At 37.0% G+C, this 20,758-nt stretch overlaps 1 protein-coding gene across 2 annotated transcripts in view; it reads right to left on the bottom strand.

The window, feature by feature from the left end:
• Nucleotides 1-660: 660 nt before the first annotated feature.
• The window catches only part of CXADR (CXADR Ig-like cell adhesion molecule), a 36,551-nt gene continuing 16,453 nt past the window's right edge, over nt 661-20,758 (bottom strand). The window contains exons 2-8 of one of the 2 annotated variants that reach the window (XM_030020274.2): nt 18,768-18,937; nt 17,884-18,088; nt 17,363-17,518; nt 15,122-15,244; nt 14,642-14,780; nt 14,088-14,274; nt 661-1,227 (exon numbers count right to left, since the gene is read on the bottom strand). In XM_030020274.2, the coding sequence (XP_029876134.1) occupies nt 1,186-1,227; nt 14,088-14,274; nt 14,642-14,780; nt 15,122-15,244; nt 17,363-17,518; nt 17,884-18,088; nt 18,768-18,937 (1,022 nt within the window). In that variant the 3' untranslated portion in view covers nt 661-1,185. Of the gene's footprint in view, nt 1,228-9,973; nt 14,275-14,641; nt 14,781-15,121; nt 15,245-17,362; nt 17,519-17,883; nt 18,089-18,767; nt 18,938-20,758 lie in introns of those variants that run through there. The other variant, XM_030020273.2, reaches the window with a different exon arrangement.

Genomic DNA, 20,758 nt, shown 5'->3' with positions numbered 1-20,758 from the left:
CAATTAGCTGCACTCCTCTCAAATACAGAAGCAAGAATAATTTAGTAAGTAACATATTTTTTCAGCATTATAACCACCAGTTTCACCAATGGATTATATGGTTGTCTTCAGACCACTGCATAACAGATATCCCTAGATTAAGGTTTAAATTAGTATCTACATATTTACAGTAGTAAAAAAACAGCACATGCACATACACCCAGTATTTCTCAAGAGCACAGAAAGACATAGTTAATCAAAGATGGGTTTAAGTTTGCATATGCTCCCTGTTACTTCCTAAATGCTGGGGTGTCCTTCAGTGTGCTCTGAATTATGTGGACTGTGACAGATGACGAGTTATCAGAAATGCCCGAGTCCCAGCAGGGTACCAGGCTCTGACAATGAATTACTAAGCTCCCATCCACAAGATCAGTCTACAGTGATCTCATGCTTACAACCTGGTTAGGTAGACTAGTATTTTCTTTATGAAGTCAATACCCAAAGTCTCCACGCAGCAGGAGGCAACAAGGACCCTGTAACTAGCCTGGTTTAAAGACCGTGCTCTTCTTCCCTCTGGTCTCCTGCAGGGTAAACTGGGGAGCAGAAGGAATCAGGCAGTGTACAGACATGAATTACCACAACACCTGCATTAACAGATTATCCTGAAGCATGTGCTAACTGTAACGTTCAAGTACATTTTATTAAGTGTTATAAAATACACAATCTTAAAATACAGCGCATTTCACACACAAGTTGTAAGACCTCATTGGTATCACTACAGCATTGAATAGATGATACACTTCCTATCAAATCAGCAGACCAGAAAGCTAGGAAAAAACAAAACTACTTTCAGACTACAATCTCTTTCAACGCCCCACTGCTTAAGGCTATATTTCTACTACCTGAGTTGATTTTGTTAACTTCACAATTTTTTGAACCTCCGGGGAGGTGGGGGGAAGGCAGAGAGGAGTGATTGTGCACGCTTTTCAAAATACAACTAGCAAGAAAAATGTTGGTAGTCACTTTGTAAACTTTGCATTAAAAATATGTAAAAGAAAAAATTTGGTACTTACAAAACTGAATACAGCCTACTTAATCTTGAATCTAAAGTGAGATCAAGTAAAAAAACAGCACTTCATTTCATAATGTACTTCAGTTTCACCACACTTGAAAGTCATGCAAAAAATGATGCCTGTTTCTTCATGTTTATACCACTGTTATGTCACCAATCTTGTGTGCGATGTCATACTATAAAAAGAAAGAATATCATTAATCTATATTAACAAGAGGCTAGATACTGTAATATACAGCAATTAAATGTATGATTCCAATCATCACCCAATTTATGGCCATTCAGATTAGAGTTTATACCAGTGTCTTGCAGAAAACCAGTGCAGTGGTGTAGCAAATTGACTCCATTTTTCAGTGGACTTTAAATGACTGTAAACTTAACTTCATAGCAAATTTTCAGTACCTTCACTTAGGTTATCTGAAAATCCTTGTTTATGTCCCAGCGCATACCTACTGCCATCAATTTTTAAAGTATCTGTCAAAGTCTGCTTAGATGTCTCTCTCCTCAGTTTCATATGAGTAACTTGAATTATCAAAGAACCACACATTTTTGTTGTTTACTGCTATAAACGCTCAGTTGTCTCAAAGAATCCACTGACTCATCCCAATCTGGATATTTGCTTCTTTCACCATTTCCTTGGAAGTCAGTTCTAGCTCCTTGACTATTTTTGTTGACTTTTTCTGGGGATACTTTTTTGCACAAACATAGTAGAAAATAATTCTTTGTTCCAGTTACAGTTCTTTATCAGCTCTGTATTCTTTGACTTAATATTCCAAGACTGATACTGTAAGAAAAATGGTAACTAACTAAGCATTTTTGCTACTACTCCATGCTGCAAAACTGCCTTTTCTATCTACATGCTGCCTGTACTCAAATTCTGCTGACAGTCACCAATATTAATTTTCCAAACATGATATTCTAACAGAAAACAACTCTTCCTAATTAATAATCCACACATGTATATAGATATATTACATTTACTGGAAACATCTCATTTTCTTACTCTACCATTTCAGCTTATTACAAGCTTTTGTATTATTATACCAGTCCTCACAGATTTTTAAAACATGCCTCAATGCCACAATAGTTTCTCCATAAGACCAGTAATTAAAAAAACTGACTCAGGCTACCTCTGTAACATCTCACTTTCTTCCTTGCAAACTGTCACATTGCAATTAGAATTACACATCAACTAAAATCTTCCAGTTGCACGTGACAGTAAAAGTAATTGAGTACCTTCACAAAACCTTGCTTGGAAGCATAACTCAAATCAGTACAAAGTACTGCTTGGCATTGAATCACCACATTTGCCTTCTTTCTATTTAAAGCTACTATCTAGCATGAGAATCTGTTTTACAACTTCATTCTGGCTACTGTTTATATACTTATTCTTTTAAGGAATATTAGAGGCATATTAATGGGGACTGAACACTGAGGCAAGAAGCGTCCTTTCTGTCTGTATTCCTGTCTTCACACCACAGCTAACACAACACTCCTATTTCCCACCTCTTGCATTAATAACTCTCAAACTGGTAACTAGATAATAATTAATAAACATATGCCTTCTAAATAAAGATTAAGCCGCTTCCCACACAGTTCCTCCTATACCATTCTATTGGAAAAGCCTGAAGAAAGAGAGCTCTTACATGCCAAACCGTTTATAAATCTGGCTATTCTTAGGGATTAGGCAGGTGCGTGAGTAGGGGCTCACGTAACAACGGCTCTCCATGAAGCATGTCCTGTTTGCTTCCTTTCACGAATGAGTCAAGAGACAATTAACACACCCTGCTTATGAAGAAAAAAATCTGCTATATGGCACACAGAGACGAGCTGGGATGGGGTGAGAGCTTTTGATCCCCCAGTTGTTTGGAAAAGCAAAAGGGGTTAAAAAATAGTTACTTAAATGAGCTAGAAGGATAAAAGGGAACAAATACAACATAATCTGTTCTCCTTTGCCTGCACTGTCCTGATACTTTCAGTCTTGATTTTCTTCTTTCCTTCTCATCTAAGTAAATCCCTACAAACAAACAAAACAAAACAAACAAAAAAAAAGAAAAACGCAGTCCAGCATGGGAACCTTAGCATGCAGCTAGAGGTTATTCATGCAGCTGTGACAAAGCAAAAAAGAAACACCAAAATTAACCACCCACTGGTGTTGTAACTTATAAACAAGGTGCGGTAACTCTTTTGGATCTTGCAAGGAAAAATATCAATTAATGAGAAACTGCTGGCTGCCCAGGTACTTGCAATCATAACTTTATTACATTTAAGCTGGAAAAACAGGGGCCAGTCTAAAGTACAATGCATGTTGTATTTAAAGTGTCTAATGCCTAAACCAGAGACAAATGAGTGAAACTGGTTAGGAACAAAAACTACGACAAAAGAGATCAGTAAAAGGAATGACCTTCCACAAAAGCATATTCAATAGCAACATACTACACTCAGAAAAGGGAAAAACTGTCTAAAAATCCATCCTGCTTCAGTGGTGAAATACATCCAGCAATCAGAAATAAATAGCTGGCATGTAATGGAAAGAGGAAGGTCAGCCACCAATGTAAGTGGGGAGCTGTAGGCAGAGGAAAGTTGTATAAAGAGCCAAACACAAAGAGTAATCTGTTGCTGGCAGGGCCAATGCAGTGACGACAAGAAGGAGCTTTACGTCTCTACGTATCTCAGCCTGGCAGTTTAAGTATACATGGCTAGATACTTCCAGTATCAGTAATGATGAAGAGGAGCACTCAAGACACCTTGATTCTGTATTTGCAAAATAAATGGGATGAACTACTTTACCCTGAGAATACTTTCCATCACACTAGTAAGCGAGCAGCAGGGAAAAGGGTGGTGAGGGAGTGCCAAGTGACCCAGCTGAGTGATGAGAGACCCCAGCCCAAGTGAATATTCTCCTACACGCTGTTGAGTGGAAGGAGAGAGAAGCTGCCTCCTTTGGAGGCAATACCGAGCAGGCATCCAAGCTGGGATCTCTGACAAAGCCTCCAGAGGAAACATGTTTCCCCTTGCATTGGCAATGGGGTTTGGGGGATCTTTGACCCTCAAGAAGCTGCCTAATGAGATCTGCCCTACTATCATTTTTACTATAACTTGAAGTAGCCAGGTAGCGCTAGAAGTACTGGAAGACTGACTGTTGTCAGGACAGAATTAAAAAACAGCGAACAGCAGGAGACAGAGACAACCACAGATGTTCTGACCAATGGAACCATCTTTAAATACATATATTTGAAAATTTTCTGTGATTAGGAAAGAAGTTAAAATAAGCACTAGATGGGCAGCTGCTGAAGACTGAAAAGATTTGTCAAGAATAACTTTTAAAAAATGACAGTGCGATAGCAAACTTGAGTTCCAAAAGTCCCTAAAAGTCCACAGAACTATCTCCATTCTAACAGATGTGGAAGCTGAGGAATAAGGAGATGTCAACGCTTAAAAAAAAAAAAAAAAAAAAAAACAACAAAAAACAAACAACATATGGTTAAGTCATGACAGAGGACATCAACCCTAACCCTCCAGTTCGTTAATCAGACTCCCTTGCCTTGGGATTCTTTTATTATTGTTATTACTGCAGGTGAGTGAGCTTCTATTAGCCATGTCAAGCATTAAGCATGTCCTAAGCTTCCTTGCACATTCAGCAATTTCCCCCCCACATACAAACCATACAGCCAGCAGCAAGTTAACTAGTTAATAAGGTTGGCAGAACACAGGATGTTGTCAGAATAAAATTCACATGTGTAATACAATGACCCAATTTTCACTGTCAGCTGGATACCCCACTCAGAGTGCTGATTAAAATCCTAGCTTGCCCAGGTAACACCAGGGGCAGGGAAATTATGCTAATTCAGGCAACAAAAAGGCTGTTGACCATAAAGACTCCAAGGCTCCTTCCAGCTCCTTCATCCAGGAATAAAGGATTTTAGCGGGTTTTCTGAGATTCCTGCCTGCCCACCCAGTTCATGCACTATTAAAAAAATCACATTGATATGCATATATCATTTAAATAATACACCAAAAATACTTCAAGTAGCAACATAAGCTTGATTCTAAAAACATGTAATTGATGTTTAGAACTTCAATGCCTTTTCAAGTTTGCAAATCTAGCATGATCAGAACTGTACGTTATCTGTACAAAACCAACAATTTTCATTGTCTTGCTCCTAAAAGAAAACTGACAGATACAATTACGGTGTGTCAAAGGATTTTTTTTTTCCTGAATGAGCTGCAAATGAAGAAACATCATTGGTGACCTTAACTTCAGTCTGAGGAAAACAGACATTTTAATGATTAGCTCTCAGCTCTGGTCCATACTGGTCAGTCAGGCTTCAGTTATGCTTTTTTTTTTGGTAAATAAAAGGGATGTAGAGGTATGTACTTCCAGCCTAGCAATAGTGTGTGTAAAGGTAACATAAATACAGCGTTTCTCACCGCAACTGTTAAAACCTATCATAAACTACATTCATACCTCAGCTGTACATTTCCTTTTAATGATCTCTGTACAGTTACAGCTTTTTGTCAGAGCTTACACAGAAAAACAAAATGCCTTAACTGATGCGGATTACAATAACTGTTTTCTTACCTAAATTATTTTCCTGAATAAGCAGTAAGAAAATAACTTTCCTGCACCTAAGAAGGTTATTTTGCTTTCTGTTGGAAAATGTAACATTTCTCAGCAAGTCACCACAAACGACGGCAGAGCTGTACAGTCCCATTTAGCTGTGGAGAGGGAGGGATGCAGGCTGCCCGAGCATCAGCTGCAAGGGGACATTCAGTATTCCCAAACACACAATTTATCACTTTGTTTCAATACAAAGCACTCATATTTAGCCATAAAATGTTTTGGGTTTTTTTGTTGTTTTTTTTTTTTTTTCTCCAAGTGGGCTGAAGATGTTATGGGAGACCATGGCTTTTTTTTTTTTCTTTTTTTTTTTCAGTTCTGTGTTTTAAACACAGTGGGTTTTCCCATCTTAAATAGGGATACAAGGTCATTAAATTAAATAGGTTACTTAAAGAGGTCACCCAAACCATAACTCAAGTCTGAAGCAAGAGAAAAAGATACTGCAATTCCTAAGCCATTTCACACTGAATTACAGAATACAAGGATGAAACCAGTGCAAGACCAAACAGTTCATTTGAAGCTGTGCCCTTTTCGTAAGTCGTAATTTTTCTTGTGTACTAAGAAGAAACAGGGAAGAATATATTAAAATAAAGTCATTCAAGCTTTATTTTGTATTTTACAGCTCTTACAGCTGAGATGAACTGTTTCTGGTCTTGACAGTTACAGGATTAGAAGTGACATGGAAGGGCATTTTATTTATCCAGATAAGAAGTTCGGTGCTAGCAGCCACAACATAAGCTTTTTGACATGTTCCACAAACCACCAGCTGTGCCCCAGAGTTGTCATCTTCTTTAGCAGTCACAAGCAATTCAGCAGCTTTATGTGTTACCACCAGTTGTCTCTATTTCTGGTCTAAGGGCATCAGTATCCCTCCCGCATGAGCTATTCTACTAGTAAATGGAAATCTTAAGTAACAATTTTATCTTGATCTCCTACAATTAAGTAAGGCACAGCACAAATGTTTTGATTTCACCAAGTATTGTCTTAGAAACATCACCCGTTCAGATGACTAGCAAGATGCTGTGAGCTGATGCTGCTCCTGGTTGCAATTAGAGACCTTAAACACCGAGAATGGATGCTCTGCTGCACGCTTTCACAAGTAAAACATGTCAAGTGATATGAAATCGGGAGATTCAGATTCCTGTATGGGATAATAGTTTCACTTACAAATCATGGAGCAGGCCAAATCATAAGCTATGAAAAGGCGTTACTTCACTTGTACAGCACTGACTAGCCAATCCAAATCCAAGTTTCCTATTCACATAGAACATAATTTGCAAAACTGACATAATTGGAAGCTATTATACTAAAGGTACTAAATTACTTTTATAGCTCTTTATCATCTGCTTTAGTATTCCGTGATACCACATTATGAATGAGTTGCTACCTAACCTGAGTGACCACAGCACACACCCCTGGAGATGTTTGTGCCCAGAGCACCAAGAAGCCGTGCTGTCACCATTTGCCCTGTCTGGGGTGTTCAGGAGACTCTAGTCTACAGTTTCTTCTGACTGTTTCTTTATACAGTATTACTAGTAATAATATAACCAAAAACATCATATGCAGAAATTATGCATGGAAGGAAGAGTACAGGACTCTGCAATTTAAGTAATGAAGATATGCTGGCTATATAAGCAACTCAAAATGCAAGAAGGTTTTGCAGACTGTCTGAAAACACCTAAATCAGATGCTGTTGGAAACCAGAGCAGGGAAAGGCTTCAAGAAGTTGGGCAGTTCATTTGTGCTTCCAGAATTCGGATCCCTCCTACAGAACTTCCCCCACAGTGATCAGACTCGCTGCTTTCCTCTCTCCATTTTGCAATTAGGAAAAATACACTGGGAAAAGAGTACAACACCCTTCAGGTACAGCACTCAACTTTCATCCTGCCTGTCTGCAGCTCACAGAACCACAGCATCCAGCCCTGAGAAGTGGGACAACTGTCATTGCATCACACAGCCTTCTCCGCTTCCCAGCAGACATACTGCCTCCCGAGGTTTTTCCCCGAAGAAAAAATTAGATTACTGAAGGTAAAATGATGTGCTTTCAGATGTTAATGTCTCTTCTAATATTGCCATGTTTTAAAATTGTTACATAATCAAGTTGTGTAACCAACACTCTCAACTTCTTTATAAAGCTACTCCCCGCCTGCCATCTAGCAATCCTGGCATCATACAAGGCTCCTGTATGAGTTGCACAACTTTCTTAATGTTTCCTGAATAATATGGTAGAATTGTCCTTCGTATGTTTTTTCAGATAGCATTGACCAAAGGAAATTTTAATGACTGTGCTAATGCACTAAAAGTGAGGACCCAGCTAGCAGCTGCTGCCACTAAATGCTATAGACTTTGCGTATTCAAAGCAACTTCACCAGTAGTCCACAGCTGAAAGCTGAAGTCTTCAAAACTCCAGCTTATGAGGGCAAAACTAACACTGACCTACAAATATATGGCGGGGGATATCAAAGGATCCTTAAAGGATCCCAGTTTTCAGAAACTTGACTTTGAATGGAAGTCAGAAGCAGGGAGAGTGCAATCCTCCAGGCCAGTTTTCTGCCAGGGCAGTTATTTTATAAAATTAAAGGTTCATATTCTTCTCCTGATAGCTGAGCCTGTACCATTCTGCAAAAAGCCTACAGCAAGTCAAAAAAGCAACAGAATCATCGTAGCTCAAGTACACACATTTTTCTGTTAAGATGCAAGTCTTCATATTGTGAGCAATCACCTACAGTCACCCCACAAGTGAAACATAATTTCAGAATAAGCTGAGACTTGGAAAGGTACGCAACATTCATAGCATTCTTTCACTCTACTCTCACTTTTGCTCCTTGATCAGCTGTTTTCTTCACAAGCTCGTTTTATGGATTTTACACACAAGAAAGCAAGGCTAAGTCACTGTCATTAACTGTTTTCTGAAACAGTCTAACAATTAATTGCCTATCAGCATTATCCTAGAACCTGAAAGAACCCAAGCTTCTCCATCTACGAAGTAAATTTGAAATAGTAAGCTCAAAGTACACAGTCAAAGATGTTCAGAGGAAAAAAAAAAAAAAACAAAACCAAACACCAAACCAAAAACAACAGCAAGAGAGACCTTTCAAGAAACTTCATCCAAGGCATTGTCTAATACATATATAAGGACCACAAAGGTTTTGTACAACTACCACATGACAAGTGCCCTCTATTCCTTCAGGACACACTGGGGAAAGGACTAGCTGCTTTGCTGGAATTCCCACAGACAAGCTGGAGGTACTCAGCTTCTCTGATTCACAATCACCTCACCTCCAAATAAAAGACCTGGGGCAGCTGAGGCATGCAAGTGCCATCTGTGACAAAACTGTCACCTTAGGAAAGGACTGAAGTCTTGAACTTAAGTATTGAGGTTAAGGTTAAAAGCGTGTAGAAAGGTTTCTTAGAGCTCTTCAAAGAGAGACAAATCTGAACCTTCATTTTTATTAGGTTTCCTTTTGTATTTAAGCACAAATCTTAATTTGAAATAGAAAAAGTTCCTAAAGGTTTTTCCACCAGTACTCCATTTAACTTCATACGCTTGTGCACACATGTATCAGGGTTTTTATATATGCACAAAGAAGTGACTGAAACATCTGGTATGGCACAGGTACACATTTACCTATGAAGATATGCATACATTATGAACAAATGTAAGCTAATAGGCCTCCAATGATATAAACATAATACATGCCATTAATGCAAACAGAGCCCATGCCAGACTTTTCGTTTCCTAAAACTAAATATGTGCCCAAGACGACACTGGAGAAATTGCATTCATCTTAGGTAAAATTACAAGGACAGTAACCAGTTGGTTTACAAGGCCAAGAGGTGGGGAATATCCCAAGTCAACTTCCTTTGAATCAAAGATGCATGTTAACTGACAATATAAAACATGCTTTGCGTGCTGTAAACCTGCTTGTTTGAATTTTAAAAGACAAGAATTTATCAGTTTCAGAAATTTTTGGTTCTACCTAAAATAAAGAGGGAGGAAATTTAAGCTAATGTTCTTTTCCAGTCTCATGTTTCAGAGTAACTGTTGAGATCGCTCCAGTGTGTTTTTAAAGTTGATCACTACATCTGTGTATCTACCATTAGAAACCACAAATAAGTGCATGTTTTAAAATATCTGAAGTTTTACTTCCCTTATAAATTAATCGGGGGAAAGAGCAAGAAATAAAATGATTAATGCTAGTGTGGTATACACAGCCATATTTATTAGTTCACTTCCAATTACATAAAGAGAAAGCTGAAGCCATACACAAGTGCTGCTTTAAAATAAAGACAGACTACTGTTTTCTCCAACAGTTTTATTTCAAAAAGTACACAAGTCTGTCATGGAACTACAGCATTTTAAAATTTTGGATTTTGTTTTTACAAATTCACTCACAATACTTCTATTTTAAAATACCACTCCCCCAAAAGTGTGAATATAAAACCTCATACTGAAATTCATATCAATATTCAAGTCCATGCTTTGTGCATGAGAAGTGTGATGTAACATCATAACATTTTGGATCCCAGGAAATATTATTGCTCCAATTTCAGTTGAGCTGTGCCTCAATGCTAGAGGACCAATAATCAAAGGGTCCCATAAAGCACCTATCAAGTGTATAAAACAAGGTTTAAGTGACACAAATAGTATTATGTCTTTAGACTGGAACAAAGATCTAAAGTGATCCAGAATAGTACACTGTTAAGAACAAAACCAAAAGTTTATCATGGAAACCAGTAATATACAATATTCAGCATTACAGAAAAACTTGCAATTAAGAAGTCTTACTTGTACTATTAAGCAGGAAGCATACATCTAACATGAATGCGACTATCAGTTGATAAAGATGTATGCATGTACATTTCTTTCAAAAGTCATGTTTTATCCCTCCAACAAGGCATTTCTGTGCACTACAGAGTTTTGGAAGAAGTATTCATTTTTAGGTAAGAAAGTTTCAAACAAGTATCTTTAAATATGCATTTCAGAAAGTTTATGAAAATGTTTGTAATGTATGGACAAGTGTTACGTAACCTCTACAGTATTACAAGTCTAACACTTTATTCACACCATACTAAATTGAGGGTTTTCTCCTATATATAGTAGTCCTCAACAGGCAAGTTTACAGTCATGACATTAACTAGGTTTCTTGAGTTCACTTAGAGTATTTACATAATGGTACCACCCCACCCCACCCCTTTTTTCTTAATAAAATGAGACATTAAAAATGCCACCTTCTAACTGATATTTCAGCTGCCATTACTTCCTAAAAGAGTTCTGTTCGCAGTTATCTGTAAGATCGGACACCTCACGTGTTTAACCAGTTCACGACCTACACAGCTAGAAATCATTGCTAAACTATACTAGCTGCTTTTGAGAATCATAATCCAGTGTAAGTGAACAATCTATTGACAAAAGAAATAATTTATAATAGCAGTATTATGTTTTCATAGTAGTGTTGTATCCATTCAAAAAGGCATGATGATAGCAACTTGAGGCAAAGTTTACCCCAAGTCAGAGGTTCTTTATTTCAGATAAGGACTATGTCAGATTCTATTTCTTTTATTTTCCATGCAATTACATAAATAGACAGACACTGTCAAGGCTGCTAAGCCTAACAGCTAGGCTCTGAGGGCACATCACACTGTCCTTCTGTTCTGTCCATTTATTATTTTGTACAAGCCGACAGAGCATTAAGCATGTGTAAACTCTGCTCTGTATGCTTTAGTGAGATAGGTTTCTGTTCTTGAGTGTCCTAGGGCTTACCTGACTGTAAGTACAGGGTCTCAGGTCAAACCAAAAAAAACCCAAAACCAAAAGCAAACAAACAAAAAACCAAAAACCACATCTCATCTCACATATGTCCACATATGGCCAAGAACCAAATTCAGTAGGTTTGTTGCCTGGTTGCTTAGGTTTATAGCTATCTCTCAGTCTGTGATTCAGTTTAGTTTTGTACTCAACTTGTATTTATAATAACTATACCCTTTTCATTAAGGAAGGCCTTAGTTTCAAGGTAAACAATCAGTGTATGATTAAAATCTCAGAAGTCTCTTCTATCACAATAAGTGGATGCAAGAAGATGTCTCCTCATCTGTTGCTCTTCATAAGCGTATGTTTGGCACAGTTACTAAACCTATTATTTACCACACAAGTAAAAGTCAATCATCCATCTCATTGGTACAACAACTGAACAGTTTTCAGGAACATAAACATTTAGATCATAATTAGCAATTGAAGGAGTAACTGACATTTTGAAATACAGAACAATACAGAGAGAGACACTGAAGTCACATCCAAAAATAGGCATGAAGAGGTATAAATAGTACATAAGAATCAAGAAATCAGATCACAGTGTCATGTTTTAAGAACTGTACCATCATCTAAGCACCTGTTCAAACAGTAAGTTTAGGCACCAGAAATTTCATAAAAACTGAAGTTACAATCAGGCAAAGTTTATTGACAAGGCACACATGAAAGATAAAAAAACCTGATCTATAACAGTATCAGTTTACAATCTAAAAAAGTCCCAAATGTGTAAAACTAAGTCTAGAATACTAATAGCCATTCAAGTTTCTAAATTCAGTATGAAGGGTATGTTCCTTATGTTAATAGTGCCAGCCAAAAATTGTGCACCTAACTACAGGACAAACATTTAGTAGTAAGCCAAAGAATTTATCACAGATCTATAAGCAGCTACAAAAAAGCAGACACTAAACCTAGTAGTTTGGGGAAATGTTTTCTCTCACACTGTTGCTACATACAAATAATCCTAACATCTTTCAACAGGCTGTTCAGGTATTTACTTCATCAACATCAGTGCCACATACTATATGCCTTTAGAGTTTTCCAAAATACCTTGCAGTTTAACATCTATAGCTAGAATAAGCTGAAGGGACTCCCCCGCTCCCACCCCCCAGCACAGGATGAAGAAGAAAGCAGAAAATAGGAAGGAAGAAAAAAAATCCACAAAGATTCAAACTGCACTAAGATTTAAATCCAGCTTCCACTGGTATATAGTATCAGTCATCAGAAGCTAGCAGAAGTCCTTACGTATATGTGAAGGTAAGATAAGGAATTGTTCTGTTCCTCCTGTAATGCTTTAAGTTTGCAAAACTGGGAAGAAGAGTTTTTAATCTTGAAACACAAGATTTGTATCAACAATTCTGGATAACTATTTCCTCTCGGATTCTGGCTGCATGAAACTCTTGCTCTTTAAAGTCTAAATGTCTGTTCATAATATTTAGGGCTGTTGAAGAGGCAAGGAGAAATTAGCTTTAAACTCCTTGCAAATTCATACATAAAGATATTAGCATCTTAAGTAAAGGCTAACTACTGCTTCCATGTGTATGGGAAAAGATGTTTCCACAGTGATGTTAGAGCAAGAGACAGATATCAAATACCAGTTACTTAACAGCTTTCATTAAAACACCATGGAGCTTTTAGGTAATCAGTTTGGAAAAAAAGTAAGAGCACTGCCTTAGAATCTAAACAGGCTTTGGAAAATGCAAGGTACAATTAACTTAAGACCTGTATAAAGACACGTATTCATTCTTACTGTGACAGTAACATTTGATCTATAGATTTTAAAGCTTAGATACCACTACCAACAACGTGATAGGACCTCTTGCATCAGATAACATATTAAGTTATCTGACATGACTAGAACTAGTTATCACAGAAAAATTCATCTTTCTAAGAGTTTGCAAGATCTCCTGTCACATTTCCACTCACTGAAGTTTTAAATTCAGAATAGATTCAATAAATTAATTGAACCAATCAAATAACTGGTAGCCCCTGAAATAAGAGCTCAAGAGGTGCTCCAGACAAACATTACCAGGTTAAAGAACTGCATAAATACTCAGTTTGAACAGAATTCAAAGTCATCCTCAGTATTTCAGCCCCCTGCAACTACATCAGACAGTGGCCAAGTTCAAATACTTCTGTTATTCCAAAATTGAGGATAAAGTTTCAGGAACTCTGATAAACTTCATGGTCTACATATGAAATGCTTTTGTTACTTCTCACTTGTGTCTCACTGTTACATATTCAGAACTGCACATTAGCTGACAGTGTCTCTTCAACAACCTACCAGAGGTCCAAATACCTTCAGTGTCCGACATTTATTTAGGAACTTCAATGCTTTCAGCAAATAGTTCAACTGTCATATGCTAAAAAGTTTAAAATTAAAAATAAGAATTGGTGGCTTTTCAAACTTGTTCATCTTCTTCAAGGAAAATTGCATGCCATTTTTTAAATGAGGGATGAAACATGGTAGTTTTCTCTAATACTTACAATGAACACTTAAAAAAAGCAGCATTTAAATTAATAATATTTTATACTATGGACCCATCTTTGCTTTGTGCTGGAATCATCACAGGAACAGCTCCCATTCTACTTAAATTAGGTGCAGCTACCTTTGAAGGTGCAAAGGTTGGGTTTTGACCAGGAGTGCGTTCAAAGTCTTCACTTGGGACTTGGCTATATGGAGTTTTGGTATATCCTTCCATATTTGAGGGAGACATTGAACCCAGAGAAGAACGATTGCTGCCTATGTAGCTGCGGGCTGTTGAACTGCGACTTTTTGGAGGCGGAACATCTTCTCTGAAATAAACAGAAAAACAGTTCCAGAACAAGAGTTCAGTCACCATTACCATGTGGGAGCTTACAAAACAAGCTTCCAGTTTGTTTCTTTCTATTCTGACACAGTAGCCAGAAGAGGCTCACACATTAAGTTTAAAAAAAAAAAAAAAAATCAAGTATTCATTGCTTTTAAGATCTTTACTGAAATTAGACATGACTACCTACACCGTATTCAAAACAAAAAGTTCTCTGACAAGCTGTTAGTATGTTAATAAGCTTTCCAGATTAAGACAGAAATCTCAACTGTTAAGTATCTTACTTGCAGAAATACACATTTAAAAGTTAATCTTCAAATAATACCACTCAGAAACAAGACATATGTCATTACCTGATATCATGATGTACTTCTTTCTCATATTTCTTCTCTCTATGTTTCTTACAGCAACAGAAGATGAGAAAACCCAGTACACAAAGACCCAGAAGAGTTCCTATAATAGCTCCAGCAATTATACCAGCTGTATTTATAGCTAGAATAGATAAATAACAATACTGTTTGTTAAGTGTCAAGTTTCTATGACCAACTTTTTTCTCTTAACTGAACATTAAAAACAGTATGTTTCCACATGATCCAGGTTAATAGCATATCACTGAATCACAGAGGGTATGCTTCAATCGTGCATTTAAAACAATAGTAAGAGTTACAGCTTTCTGCATAAAAAGTAACATTTTGGGAAGTAAAGACTTGAAGTGGCAACCATCAGTTACACAACAGGGTTGCTTTTTTTAACCTTTTAGGAATTTAGAGAAACAAGATTTTTCACTTTTAATACACAAAGTGCTATGTGACCATTACACAGCAAACACTTACGAGGGGTGACATTCAGCTCAACAGAACATTCATCCGTGCCAACTCTGTTTGAGGCAACACAATTGTATGTACCAGAATAGTCTTGAGAGGCATTTTTCAAGAGAAGTTCCCCTGTATTTTTATCTACAAACAACAAAAGGTAGAGGTTTACCATTTTCCAAAATTTAATTCCATATTCAGTATTATAGAATTATTAATCCAGCACATAGATGAAATCTTAACTAAAAAATGCCATATTAAAAATATCCAAATAAAAACAAAAGTGTATCATGCTGCAAAATACTATTATTTGTAAAAGTCTTTTACCTTGTTACCTTAAATTTTATTGCACAGCATTTGACTTTAATATTAAGCCTACAGTCTAATTGCTCTGTCAATGGATAGGAAAAGATGCTTAGAATGGCCAATTCTCTCACCCTAACATAGAACTCTAAAATACAAAAGATTAACTGCATCCCGGAAGTACCTCCTTCTCTTCTTTCTGTCTAAACCGATTCTGCACAACCAGCTCAGGTGCCTGCAGAACCCATGCTCAACATGAGGTGGATCTAACCTGAACACTGCACTCCAATGGGTGACCAATTAAATCTAGCTATGCTGACAGTGTAGGAGACAATCCATGAAAACAAAGAGTATTTCCCCAGGGCTTTCAATGCCATTGACAGCTACCTTTGTGAGATTCTACCATATGACCTTCAATTGGCTTGCATGCTTTAATTGCCAATAGATTTGCCATCAGCACTGCCAAGAGACTACATCACAGGAACAAAGCACCACACAAATACTTAGCTCTTCCTCCTGAAGAAGTTAGGTAGTGTCTAGATTCTTGAGAACATGTTCAGTGTCCCCAGACCTCCATTCACAAGTCCAAAACAAACTTTGTTTTATGAAGTTACACGCCACTTTTGCATACTTCCTCACTAATTCTTGTCCAGCACTGATATTGTCAATTGATTTTTTTGTTACCATGAAACAAAATTTGGGATGTGGAGAAAGAAGGGGGCTAACAACAGAAGCTTAAGGTCTTGAGTGGTACAGAGAAGGACATCAGTGATCAACTGTTCACTGTCAAAACAAGAAATAAGATATCAAACAGCACTAGCAGGAAGCAAGTTCAAAATGAAGAACAGTATGAGGTTCTTCATATGTAGCTGATTTTGAGGGATCTGTGTTCAAAGATACTACAGATTCTAATAGACTAGAAAAGTTTAAAGGAAACTGGAGAAGTTCACAGATGTCATTTTTTGTTTGTTTTAAATCAATTAAACTGAAGCCACATCTGAATTTCCTGAGGCATAAATTACAGGATAGGAGACGCTTATGAGGAACAACCACACAACTTATTCTCCCTACCCTAGACATCCACTTTGGCTACTCTTAGACACATGATACCACTTTGTCCTGTATGTCCTACACAACCCAACTTAAAATACGTCTATTTGTAAGCAGATTCTTAAACTGCTTCAACTGCAAGGAAACCCACCATCTCACGGTTTAAGGTTTTCGTAACTACAAAGAAGATCAAAAAGAACCTGTACTGAGCAGTACTCTTCCAAAACATATTTCAGAATAACTTTTACAAAGCCAAAACTCATAAATTAACCTTCTACAATGAAGTTCTCACAATAAAAATCCAATACCACCACTATAATAATTTGGAATCCATCCGTCAAAATTCAGAATACATAACTCTTTCCTGTATGTCAGCTCTTGTAAGAAGAGGGTAAGCCTTCTCTGTTACTCGACAACTTTTCTTCTAAAGACATGTACCCTTTTTTAAGCAAGAAGTTCTGTCACTTGATCAGGAACCAAAGACCTCAGTTCAATCTCTAATAAAATTCAAGCTTTTATCTCCACTACCCTGAAGACAGCTCTAACCACTAGTCTAGACGCTGTCCTGACTCTTCCCTACTGTCCATTTGAGCACAAAAGCAGCCAACACCAGCAAACAAGAGAACTCACAACACTCAGGCACGAGCAAGCATAATTCTGCAGCCTAATGGTTAGAATCGCAACTTAAAGCTTGAAACATTTCCCATATGAATAAAAAAAAAAAATAAAAACCAACTTGTTTCAAAGTCAGTTACTCACTGTTACTCAGTGAGAGGGCAGAAGTGACACGTATCTTGACTACTCTATACTTATATTAAGCAGGAGATGCTCACAAGTCAAGATAAGCCAAAAATACCAATGCAATCTTCCTTAAATATTTCAGAGTAATAAATAAAAGTTTGACAGTACTCAGCATGGAAGTGGCAGGAAGTTCCTGTGTGCCAGATACTCTCCTCCAGTCATAAGACAAAAGTGGGGATCCTTCTTGTGATGCACATTTCAAGATAACGTCTTTTCCAATCTCTTGTGATCCTTCAATGGAACATTTAGTTCTTGCTGGCTTTACTAATAAACAAAGTATCATTGAATTAATAACAGTCACAATCAAAATGCTTACTAGTTGTGTTCTAGTAGGTCAGCCCATTTTGCTAAAGACAAAGCTTGCGTAACAAACCATTTCTATGCATGGAAAGATTTTCTACGAAATACAAGCCAGGCATAGAACTTTTTAAAATTGCTCATTATTCTGAATATTATTCCCTTCATCCCCCAGAACAGAATGATGTCGACCCCTCCCAAAGCCTCAATAATGGATGCATCATCATAGATTCAGTATGACTTTGCCCAACAGAAGTTTTAATTTTAGACATCAAAGATAGGATAAACACATTAAAAATGTCACTGAAAATTCAAGAAAAGCATCATCTTACCAAGTACAGTCAACTGTATTTTTTGGCTTTGAACTCCAGGAGCCTTCTTCACTTTGCACTGGTACGTGCCAGTGTCTGCTGACTTTAAATTCAGGATATCCAACGAACCATCACCAGATCTGGGATCAGGATTAGTAAACTGCATCCGCCCAGTCATAGCAGCATAATAATGATTATAAATCCTGTCTACAGCATACATAATTATCTATTAAAAAAAGAAATATGATTCAGAAATCCACTTCACATGTAAACATTCAAAATAATTTGGTATCTTCAGATTCTTGACAGTTTCTTTCTACTGTTTTAAATAATCCCAGAAGTATGACATAGCCAAATATCTCAATCTTCAAAATACCACCACACACAGTACTCTACCGAATACTCCAACCAAACGCCTGCCCAAGTAGCAATGTGTCAGCACTGACCTCTAACTGAAAGAAAAATGTTTAAAATTGCTCTAATTTCATCCTGTAAAACCTGTCTACTAAAAGGAGTAATCTCATTGACAAGGCTTTGAAAGAAAAGGAAGAGTTAATAACTAAAAGAATTAATATATTTAAAATTAAATCCTCATAAATCAGTTTTCAATCAGGAAAATAATGCAGGTACAGAAGCATAGTTCATTTTCTGGAACTGAAACGTATTTAATTTGAGAGTTCTTCTTTAAAAGACAAGTTTATAGTGAGAAATTTCTTGACATTTCATACTTAATCTGCTATTCCAAAACTTCCATGATATTTCAGACGACTGGTGCTTCAAAGTAATTTGAGATCACAAGCATCCCAACTTGAAAAGGTGGAAGTTTAAAAAGTCAGTAACAGAGTTCATACATTGACCTACTCAAACAACTGAATTAACACTGTCCAAAAAAAGTCTCTACTTACTATTTGTTCCTTCTTTTGATTATCTGCTGGTATCAATACCCACTCAATATCTAGTGGGCCTTCATCTTCTTCTGAGAGTACAAAAGTACATGGCAACGTAACTTTCTCTCCTTGTGCTTTTTCAAATGTTGAATGCCCAACTGAAGTTATACTTAGGCTTCTTGTTAGACCTATAAAAATATATATTCATGTTTTAAAAACACTTCACATGCATTTGTCATCATAAGCGTTCTATTATATATTAGTATATATTTAAGTCCATCACATACTTTTCCTGTACAGAAATCATGCCATTAGTCAGACTTGCACAGGATCTCTTAAGCAGTGACAAGTACATCACTGAACACAATGCAAATTCATGTACTGCTCATTTGGAATCATATCCAACATGCCATTACATCTTTCAAACCATACAATTTTTTTGTACAATTCAAGTCCCATACAAAGCTAAACCAAAAATTTTCAGCAGCAGGTTTTTCAAGGTATTAGATAATCACCTTACCACTACTCCCTCACTGTAAAACAAAAGCATGGAACAGCGATGAAGTCTGCTAAGATGGACAGAATTGTTGTGAAGTCCTGGGTTAGATCAAGTTAAGTTATTCTGCCTTGACGTATAAGGGCTCTTCTATCTACAAGGAGTAGACAAATGAATCCTTTCCAAAAATCTCAATGAATTTTTTAGATTCGTTCGCCCTTTCTGCTTGTCTTACTCCTCAAAAAAGGCTATGTAATCCTTATCTGCATGCCTCTAAGCAAAACACGTTTCCAAACCACAAATTTTCCTCAATTCAGCCCTGAAAAAGGCTCTATGCAGTGACACAAACAGACTTACTCAAAAGGCCTGAAGCAAGATTCCCCCTATTTTACAACAAACATAGGCTTCCCTCGTCAAGCATATAGACCCATGCATCACAGTCAGGAAGGGGAAAGCTCCCTTTGCTCGTTATGGAAACAGGTTTGGCATTTGTACATCCACTGTTTTGTCCACCTTGCTGGGTACCATGCTCAGATTTTCACAGTCATTTAATGTGCGTAGGTTGCTGCCCATCATAGCTAGACAGTCACACCGATGTTACCACAGCCACAACAGATGCAAGGGCACAAGAAGAGTGGCCAGTGTGAAGAAGATAGATTGTTTTGGTGCTTCTGTAGAATCATAGCCTCAGATGAAATAAAATGAAAAATTATTATAAACGGTGCATTTGTGCCTTAACTTGCACTTCTGTGCTACCTCAAGTTATTATCTAACTAGTTCTCCATACAGTAGAGAAGCTGTAGTGCATTTCTGCAGTAGATCAGACTGCAACAGCTATCCTTCTACCTTACTAAAATTCTGCTCTGCATCAAGTCTTTGGATTCTCTTCCTGATGTCAAAACAAAGAGATCTTTAACAGCTATTTAAAAAAAACATAAAATCATTCAGAAAGAGAAAGCACCTGACATACTAAATTCCAGACAATAGCCTGCAAGAAAAGAGCTTCACAATTGTTAATTACAAACATACAGTAACAAACTAGGTAGGATTATTTCTCTTCCTACCTTTCATGGTATTACTTTGCATGGTATTACCTTCATTCCAGAAAAAAAAAAAAAAAAAAACAAAAACACCCAAGAAACATCAATTTGAAGTACAAAAGAGATTTAGGTGCAATGTTTCTTACCAACCCATGTACATCTTTTTAAAGATAATTCTAACAGGTTGTATCACCTCTTTTTTGACCACAGTAAACATAGCTGAGCAATTAATTCTCTGCTACTAGGTTGAATTGATACTATTTCCTAAATGATACTGATCTCCATGAATACTGGTTGACTTGCCACAGATGCTATCCCCTTCTAAAGGATCCTTTCAGGCTTCCAAGTGTAAAACTAGCCATTCTAAACCTCTTAAGAAGGTCATCTGACTAGTGAAATATATTACAATGTAATCCTTAAGTTTGGTCAGCTTTGCATAAACAAAGGCAATATTACTACTAGCCATCATCTCT

This window comes from Aquila chrysaetos, chromosome 7 (genome assembly GCF_900496995.4).
Source record: "Aquila chrysaetos chrysaetos chromosome 7, bAquChr1.4, whole genome shotgun sequence".
NCBI lineage: Eukaryota > Metazoa > Chordata > Aves > Accipitriformes > Accipitridae > Aquila > Aquila chrysaetos.
The sequence above is the reverse complement of the archived record's forward strand: the minus strand, read 5'-3'. Positions and strand labels throughout refer to the sequence as shown.